Raw genomic sequence first — 10224 nt, forward strand, 5'->3', positions numbered from 1 at the left:
ACTACCGAAGCACTTCTGCACTTTAAATGTGGGCTGAATGGCTCGCTGGACCGTCGGTGCATTCGACATATGATTCAAAAGGAAGTTAAATGTGACTCGTCGGGGCACACTATTCCTCTCCACTCAGCTACTGTCCAGTTTCTGTGCGGTATTGCCCATTAAGATGTGCAATATTACTTGATGCTGTAAACACTGACGTTTTTTGTGAGGTATCACACCGTAAAAGTAATTGCATGCAATTTCCTTCACATTATTCGCTTATAAACTAGTTGAGATGGACCTGTACTCGCTGAAAGCAGAAATTCGTGTCGGGTTTGAAGTCAATTTTCTACGTTTATATCACTACACTGGAATTTAGAATTAAGTTCTAGGCAGAGGGTTAGCAGAGCCACTTGCAGACTATTTTTCGACCGTCCCACTGTCGAGTAGCATTCGGGTGAAATGAGCACCAGAATCCTTCCACGTGAGCTATTATATGTCTTACTTTATTACAATGACCATAGTGGTGTGTGTAGAGCCCCTGAATATTAGGTCACCAAGTTCACGGATATGCTTTGCGGGCCAGGGACGGCCCCTTCCTCGCCTTCGAGGTTGTTTGTCAGCACAAGAGTCGCTGAGCTGCTTACAGGCATGCCTCCTGCAGCCGCCACATCCTCTGGGGGGCGCAAGCCTATCCGTTACCTGGCGTGCAGGTCGCAGTAAACAGCGCTGCAGTCGCAGGCATCTACACTCCTGGAAATTGAAATAAGAACACCGTGAATTCATTGTCCCAGGAAGGGGAAACTTTATTGACACATTCCTGGGGTCAGATACATCACATGATCACACTGACAGAACCACAGGCACATAGACACAGGCAACAGAGCATGCACAATGTCGGCACTAGTACAGTGTATATCCACCTTTCGCAGTAATGCAGGCTGCTATTCTCCCATGGAGACGATCGTAGAGATGCTGGATGTAGTCCTGTGGAACGGCTTGCCATGCCATTTCCACCTGGCGCCTCAGTTGGACCAGCGTTCGTGCTGGACGTGCAGACCGCGTAAGACGACGCTTCATCCAGTCCCAAACATGCTCAATGGGGGACAGATCCGGAGATCTTGCTGGCCAGGGTAGTTGACTTACACCTTCTAGAGCACGTTGGGTGGCACGGGATACATGCGGACGTGCATTGTCCTGTTGGAACAGCAAGTTCCCTTGCCGGTCTAGGAATGGTAGAACGATGGGTTCGATGACGGTTTGGATGTACCGTGCACTATTCAGTGTCCCCTCGACGATCACCAGTGGTGTACGGCCAGTGTAGGAGATCGCTCCCCACACCATGATGCCGGGTGTTGGCCCTGTGTGCCTCGGTCGTATGCAGTCCTGATTGTGGCGCTCACCTGCACGGCGCCAAACACGCATACGACCATCATTGGCACCAAGGCAGAAGCGACTCTCATCGCTGAAGACGACACGTCTCCATTCGTCCCTCCATTCACGCCTGTCGCGACACCACTGGAGGCGGGCTGCACGATGTTGGGGCGTGAGCGGAAGACGGCCTAACGGTGTGCGGGACCGTAGCCCAGCTTCATGGAGACGGTTGCGAATGGTCCTCGCCGATACCCCAGGAGCAACAGTGTCCCTAATTTGCTGGGAAGTGGCGGTGCGGTCCCCTACGGCACTGCGTAGGATCCTACGGTCTTGGCGTGCATCCGTGCGTCGCTGCGGTCCGGTCCCAGGTCGACGGGCACGTGCACCTTCCGCCGACCACTGGCGACAACATCGATGTATGTGGAGACCTCACGCCCCACGTGTTGAGCAATTCGGCGGTACGTCCACCCGGCCTCCCGCATGCCCACTATACGCCCTCGCTCAAAGTCCGTCAACTGCACATACGGGTCACGTCCACGCTGTCGCGGCATGCTACCAGTGTTAAAGACTGCGATGGAGCTCCGTATGCCACGGCAAACTGGCTGACACTGACGGCGGCGGTGCACAAATGCTGCGCAGCTAGCGCCATTCGACGGCCAACACCGCGGTTCCTGGTGTGTCCGCTGTGCCGTGCGTGTGATCATTGCTTGTATAGCCCCCTCGCAGTGTCCGGAGCAAGTATGATGGGTCTGACACACCGGTGTCTATGTGTTATTTTTTCCATTTCCAGGAGTGTATTTGCGTCCTCATAGTCAAGTGCCCACGTAACAGTGCGCCTGTGGTCTTCCGCTGGCTGGTACTTAGGTCGCCGCTCAGCCGCACGACAGCCACGCCAGTGAAGCATGGGGAAATGTAGCCCCTAGCCACATCAAGCGACTACGGACTATCCAGAAGAAAATGCTGCATCGAGTGTTCCATGTGTGTTACCAGTTACCAGCACACTACCTGCATGACATAGCTGGCGGGACTTACTGTCTTGGCCGGCCGGAGTGGCCGAGCGGTTCTAGGCACTACAGTCTGGAACCGAGCGACCGCTACGGTCTCAGGTTCGAATCCTGCCTCGGGCATGGATTTGTGTGGTGTCCTTAGGTTAGTTAGGTTTAAGTAGTTCTAAGTTCTAGGGGACTGATGACCTCAGAAGTTAAGTCCCATAGTGTTCAGGGCCATTTGAACCATTTGATCCTTACTGTCTTGATAGATGCCAACGCTTGGCAAGAAGGCTCTACACCAAGTAGAGATTCATCCGCCAATTCGGGACGAGGAACGGCGACCGTGAATGCTACAAGCGGGTGCTATCCGAGCTATGCCATTGGTAGGCAGAGCCCACCATGCTGAATTTACCTCATGTAAGACAGGCGCCCACAACGACGCCAAACACGCTAAGTTCCTAACCATGTGTAACATCTCAAGGCTGCAGTAGGCTAAGCCCTAGGTTTCACTTTGCGATAAGCTCGTTGTGGATTTATTGTCCTGACTCGAAGAAGCAAGCCTGCCTGACTGCCGCGTGAGCCAGTTCCGCTCCGGGCTACAGACCGACCACTAGCCACTCTCGAGTCTTCACTACGAACGAAAACGCCTGCCGCTGGTGTTACCCGTCAGACACCGCCGTTCAGCCCTTGCCGTGAGCTGCTCTCGAGGGCCTCGATTCGTTGGACCTGCGCCTGGACTAACCAAGAGTCACCGCCACATGGGGCCTCGTCGCTTATCGTTACAACAGCTGGTTACTCGTCGGTAGACTATCCACGACCCCATACTCTCAAGGAGGCAACGGCCTTGCCGCTGTGGATACGCCGGTCCCCGTCAGATCACCGAAGTTAAGCGCTCTCGGCCGTGGCCGGCACTTGGATGGGTGACCGTCCGGGCCGCCATGCGCTGTTGCTATTTTTCGGGGTGCACTCAGCCTCATGATGCCAACTGAGGAGCTACTCGACCGAATAGTAGCGGCTCCGGTCAAAGAAAACCATCATAACGACCGGGAGAGCGGTGTGCTGACCACACGCATCTCCTATCCGCATCCTCAGCTGAGGATGACACGGCGGTCGGATGGTCCCGATGGGCCACTTTTGGCCTGACGATGGAGTGTATAGCCTCAGGGAACCCTGTCGCGGCTCTTCCATGGCACCTTTCTGCTTATCGCTAATCCAATGTTCATAGACTTCGCCAGAGTAAGCAACTGTTATGCATCATCAGAGATTGACATTTCGATTGTAATCAAGTTGTGTGGACATCCGTCCCCAGAAGCTATACTGAGCTTAGTGAGTGGTTAATAAATAGACAGTTGTCGTTGTTCGTGTGTTTTTCAACTCTGTCTGTTACCATTCTACATCAAGTTCCGACTTTCCCACAGACCACTCATCCGCCAACTCAGGACGAGGAACGACCGCTAAAAACTGGCAGCGGCGCTACTCCATTGGTAGACAGCCCCCACCGATGTTGAATTAACCTCATATAAGACCTGCACTCGACAAGACGCCAAACAAACGCGAAGCTTCCAAATTTACCACACCTCCACACGGCAAGGACAGAAGAGTTATTTCTCCTTATGAAGGTGCGTGTAGCCGGCCGCGGTGGTCTAGCGGTTCTAGGCGCTCAGTCAGGAACCGTGCGACTGCTTCGGTCGCAGGTTCGAATCTTGCCTCGGGCATGGATGTGTGTGATGTCCTTAGGTTAGTTAGGTTTAAGTTCTAGGGGACTTATGACCACAGATGTTGAGTCCCATAGTGCTCAGAGCCATTTGAACCATTTTTTAGGTGCGTGTCAACAAAATATTTTCACATTCGCTTGAGAAAATTGGTGACTGAAATTTTGAGAATAGATCTCGCCGCAGCGAATAAAGTCTATATACTAATGACTGCCACACGAGCTCTCGAAGCATGTCCTCTATTTCGTGAAAATCCAGAACAAACTTTCGTGTTTCAAGTTTTTCCGATCATTCCTTTTTCGAACTTTCTCGGCCTCCTCTCTGGTACGTATTGGCTACTACGCAGCAATATTGTACCAAAGGACGGAAAAGTATAGTACAGCCAGTCTCTTTAATGGGTTTGTTATATATTTGAAGTGTTCTGCCAATAAAGCGTGGTCTTAAAACTGACGAGACGCGACACTATTCGCTAGTCGTTGTGGCTAGATTGTTTTAACAACTGGCGTTCTTACGTCGTGTGATATGGCTATGAGTGGTACGCGATAACATGTAGGGACGTAATATATGAACAAACCAGGCAATTTCATTCACGGTGTGGTCATAGCCACGTCCAAACCAGTACTTCGTTTCTGCCATTCTGTTACATCTCCACATCGATCCATCCTACTGCACTGATTCCACACGACTGGCTGGAAAATACACATCACTTCACTGCCACGACCTACAAGAGCAGCGGATGGTCACATGGACGCCTGGTACGTAGTTCTACGCCATTTACTGTGCTCCACAATGACTAGTGCGCTTAATGGGGTGAGTAATATTTTATCCCATGAACTTATAAACAAATACTGCCCCTGTTCGTTGAGCAGCAACATCCTATTTCAGTTCAGCTGGGAGACACTAAACTCTGACCAGACATCACGTTTTGGACGACATTTGGACAGTTTCGGCAGCATAGGGCTGAATTTTAATACGTAGCTTTAGACACCGTTGCATCTTGCCAATATTAGAGCCCGCAGAGAAAATTTCAAGTGTTCATTTTTCCTACGCGCTGTTCGAGAGAGGAAAGTTAGAGATATAGTCTGAAGCTGATTCGATAAACCGTTTGTCAGGTACTTAAGTAGCGACATCGATTTCGCCATGGAAGATATTGACGTTATCGGGGAACCCAACGCTCCCGGTTACCCAATTCGTGTCACCACCTAGATGTCAGAATGTCTTCATAAGCAGTACTCGGCTGCTCAGCTGACATATCTTCCACCCTCTGAAGACTGTTGACGTCATCCTCGTGACGCAGTACTTGGACCTGACTGCCCTGTACCAGACTGGACTACGGGCTGATACACGAGCTGTTAATTGCTGCCCTGATGACGACTTTGCGAAGTCTTACGGAGTTTGTGGTAATTTTCATCCACCATCAAGTTTACTCGTCGATGCAGCACGTTCAGGTTTTGTGGATTTTAAATTTGAACTGTTGTTGTTTTATTATGGATTAATAAAAGCTCTGCATTTTGGTTCATATTCACTCTTAAACACCTCATTGAAAAGAGCCAAGAAAGGGAAATAATAGTTCATTTAACATTTATTGATCTGCAGAAGACACACGATACATTCCAACTAGGTACGTTGTGAGTAGTAACGAAAAATTTTAATATCGCTAACAAGTATGTTCAGGCAATGAGAAACTGGAGCGTTGTAACAGTACGGTTAAATTATGTAACAAAATTTCCCGAGGATTCTCCGTAAATAAGGTTCGCAGACAAGCGCGGCCATTAATAGCGACTTAGATTAAAGTATAATTAGAAGAAACTTTGCAAACTTGGAAGAGCAAAAGCTTAGAATGGGAATTTCTGCAGGACAAGAAATACTGTATACTTTACTTACTTCAATCTTTGCCGATGACCAGTTCCCGATAGCGAGCGACAAAGGCGACTCCAGCTAAATGTTCAGAAAAATGCACGAACAATAATCAAAATGTGGTCTGACAATAAATATATAAAATAGGGAATATATGGCAGTGGTTGAAGGATTCGGCATCTTAAAAATTTCTGCATATTTAAATACTTAGGTTCGTTTTTACAAGAAATGGAAGAAGCGCACAAGGCATCTCAAATAAAATTGGGCAAGGAAAAAGAGTAACTTGCGGACTCAGGTCCTTGTTATGAAGCGCCAGCATTACGAACAAACGAAGGTCTTGCTGTACAAGTTAGTCGTAGAGAGCATCACCACATCTGCGCTGAAACAGAGGAGCTAACCAAAAAGGACAAATAGAAACTGATGTCCTTTGAGATAGATTTTTGACGAAAAAGTGTCGCATCGCCAGACTGAAACACATCAGAAACGAAAGGATATGGGTAACTATAAGAGAAAAAGATATTAAACTTCCTGGCAGATTAAAACTGTGTGCCGGACCGAGACTCAAACTCGGGACCTTTGCCTTTCGCGGGCAGAAGTAAAGCTGTGAGGATGGGGCGTGAGTCGTGCTTGGGTAGCTCAGTTGGTAGAGCACTTGCCCGCAAAAAGGCAAAGGTCCCGAGATCGAGTCTCGGTCCGGCACACAGTTTTAATCTGCCAGGAAGTTTCATATCAGCGCACACTCCGCTGCAGAGTGAGAATCTCGTTCTGAAAAAGATATTGTTCGCGATTCCGCATACGGTAAAATATTAACTTGGTATGAGCACCTATGGCCAAAAGGAATCTATCAATGGATACCAGCTCAGCGAAGAAAATGTGGAAGACCACACTGCAGATGGATACAAAATAGTAATGATGCGATGAATTCACGGGGCATTCAAGAAGAAGACTGTGCACGTAAGGAAGGTAAGGAAGTCGAGAAGCAGAAGACCACGACCGTCATAAAAGAGCCGAATAATATACAAGGTAGTCAGAAACAGCCTGGAAAGCTTGTAAGGGTGCTGCAGGGTGGGTTGTGCTGTGAAATAATAGTTAAGAAGAAAATTCGATACGTTGCGCCGTTTCTGGTTTAACCAGCTTTCACGTTAGTTAATCAGGTCACGGCACGCGCAAATTCAAGCACTTGCACGCGCTAAAAGAAGGCAAGTTACCACTTGTTGAAATGCTCATTTCCAGTTGAAATATGCCTTTTGCGGAAGTGATAAATTTCAGCTAGGTGTAAAAGATACGTTTGTTCGGTTTGAGGAAACCAAACGAAAAACTTGTTTGGCGACACTGTCTGTGACAGGATGCTTGAATTTGCATACGCAATAACCTGATTGGCTAACTCCAGTACTAATTCAATCGGAAACGGAGCAAATTATCGAATTTTTTTCTTAACGTTTATTTCCAGGACAACCTACTCTGCAGACCCTTACAAGCTTTTCAGACTGTTTCTGAACACCCGCTATATACATTACTACACGGAAATGAATTTTATACATGCGGAGTGAGTCCTTCCGACAGTCATTTCTTTTTCGATTTCCTCACATTTTCCGTGCAGTCATTTCACATTAGCTTTCCTACACTTTCTATTTATTTCGTTCCTAAATGACATATATCTGTGCTCCTGAATTCCCCTGAACATCTGTGTACCTCCTTCCTTCATCGATCAACTGAAATATTTCTTTTGTTACCCAAGGTATCTTCCGTATTACCTTCTTTATACCTATGTTTTTCTTTCACGTTCTGTGGTTGCCCTTTTTAGAGACGTTCATTCCTTTTCAACTAACTCCCTACTGAGCTATTCCTTATCGCAGTACCCATACATATCCTTAGAAAACTTCTAGCGTATCAATTCATTCTTTAGTACTTCCGTATCGTACTTCTTTGCGCATTTATTCTTCCCGACTAGTCTTCTAAACTTCAGTCTTCTTTTCATCACACTAAATTGTGGTCTAACTGCTACCGGGTACACTATACAGTCCAGTAATTTATAACAACGTTAGAGTGATGATATGCTTGGGGTTTCATTGATTCCTGAATATCTTCAATTTTGTGTAGCTAATCCATTAAATGACTAAAATTAAATGAAGGCGGAACGTATACTGAAGGGCCAAAGAAACTGGTACACCTACCTAATATCGTGTATGGCCCCTGTGAGCACTCGAAAGTGCCGCAACACGACGTGGCATGGACTCGACTACTGTCTGAAGTAGTGCTGGAGGAAATGGACATCATGAATCTTGCAGGGCTGTCCATAAATCCGTAGAGTACGAGGAGGTAGGGATGTCTTCTGAACAACACGTTGCAAGGCATCGCAGATATACTCAATAATGTTCATGTCTGGGGCGTTTGGTGGCCAGCGGCAGGGTTTAAACTCAGAAGAGTCTTGCTGGAGACAATCTGTAGCAATTCTGGGCGTGTCAGATGTCGGATTGTCCTACTGGAATTGCCAAGTCCGTCGGAATGCACAATGGACGTGAATGGATGCAGGTGATCAGACAGGATGCTTACGTATGTGTCACCTGTCAGAATCGTATGTAGACGTACCAGGGGTCCCATATCACTCCAACTGCACACGACCCATACCATTACAGATCCTACACCAGTTTGAACAGTCCCCTGCTGACATGCAGGGTCCATGGATTCATGAGGTTGTCTCCATACCCTTACACGTCCATCCACTCGAAACAATTTGAAACGAGACTCGTCCGACCAGGCAACATGTTTCCAGTCATCAATAGTCCAATGTCGATGTTGACAGGCCCAGGCGAGGCGTAAAGCTTAGTGTCGTGCAGTCATCAAGGTTACACGGGTGGGCCTTTGGTTCCGAAAGCCCATATCGATGTTGTTTCGTTGAATGGTTCGCACGGTGACACTTGTTGATGGGCCGGCGTTGAAATCTGCTGCAATTTGCGGAAGGGTTGCACTTCTGTCTCGTTGAACGATTCTCTTCAGTAGTCCCGTTCTTGCAGGATCTTATTCCGGCCGCAGCGATGTCGGAGATTTGATGTTTTACCGGATTCCTGGTAGTCATGGTAACTCGCGAAATGGTCGTACGGGAAAATCTTCACTTCATGGCTACCTCGGAGATGCTGCGTCCTGGTCTAGCGGTTCTAGGCGCTCAGTCCGGAACCGCGCGACCGCTACGGTCGCAGGTTCGAATCCTGCTTCGGGCATGGATGTGTTTGATGTCCTTAGGTTAGTTAGGTTTAAGTAGTTCTAAGTTCTAGGGGACTGATGACCACAGATGTTAATTCCCATAGTGCTCAGAGCCATTTGAACCATTGCTGCGTCCCATCGCTTGTGCGTCGACTATTACAGCACGTTCTATATCACTGATATCGTGATAACCTCCTCTTGTAGCAGCAGTAACCGATCTAACAACTGCTCCCGACACTCGTAGTCTTATATAGGCGTTGCCGACAGCAGCCTGTTTACGTCTCTCTGAATATGCATGCCTATACCAGTTTCTTTGGCTTTTCAGTGTATTTCTGGTGGAAATCCCTTGGAACTGCAAATATGTTTTTAATTTTGTGTTGTATGGCGCAGCACCTCAAACTTGATGGGCAGCCATTGCGAAAACACACACAAGACCCCCTATGTCAAGCGGCTGCACACGTGAGCTGCGACCTTGTACACGGCAAAGCTTACTGTGTAAGTGCATACTTAGAATACTGCTAATCCAGCGCCATATGCAGTGCGCCCCCTCGCTCGGCCGGCCGCTTACCTGGATGGCCTTCTTGGCGAGGCGCGGGATCAGAGTCTCCGGGTAGACCTGGTGGACGCTGAAGCTGGGCTGGTCCACTGCCGCCTGGCGCCGGATCTCCTCCCAGCGGTCCTCGCCGTACACCTGCTTGATGTACTCGGACATGTTCTCCAGCAGCAGCCCGTACATCCTGGTACCTGTCACGAACATGAGAGAGCAGAACAGCTGTTCAAAATGGTTCAAATGGCTCTGAGCACTATGGGACTTAGCTTCTGAGGTCATCAGTCCCCTAGAACTTAGAACTACTTAAACCTAACCTAAGGACTTCACACACATCCATGCCCGAGGCAGGATTCGAACCTGCGACCGTAGCGGTCGCGCGGTTCCAAACTGTAGCGCCTAGAACCGCTCGGCCACTCTGGCCGGCAGAACAGCTGTCAGCAAAGGCGGTCGTCTGGTGTCTGGAACATCAACTGCTTCACAATGAAATTTTGTGGAGGTAATCGAACATCGTTGCTGGCCACTGTAATTACAACACCAGTATCGAAAGAAGTTTTGCGGATTG

General features: G+C 48.4%; 1 protein-coding gene across 1 annotated transcript in view; it reads right to left on the bottom strand.

Moving 5' to 3' along the window:
- Positions 1-9848, bottom strand: part of LOC126198786 (soluble guanylate cyclase 88E) — a 122247-nt gene extending 112399 nt beyond the window's left edge. The window contains exon 1 of the mRNA XM_049935356.1: positions 9681-9848. Coding sequence (XP_049791313.1) covers positions 9681-9848 — 168 coding nt within the window. The remainder of the gene's footprint in view (positions 1-9680) is intronic.
- Positions 9849-10224: the final 376 nt, after the last annotated feature.

This window comes from Schistocerca nitens, chromosome 8, assembly GCF_023898315.1.
Source record: "Schistocerca nitens isolate TAMUIC-IGC-003100 chromosome 8, iqSchNite1.1, whole genome shotgun sequence".
Lineage (NCBI taxonomy): Eukaryota > Metazoa > Arthropoda > Insecta > Orthoptera > Acrididae > Schistocerca > Schistocerca nitens.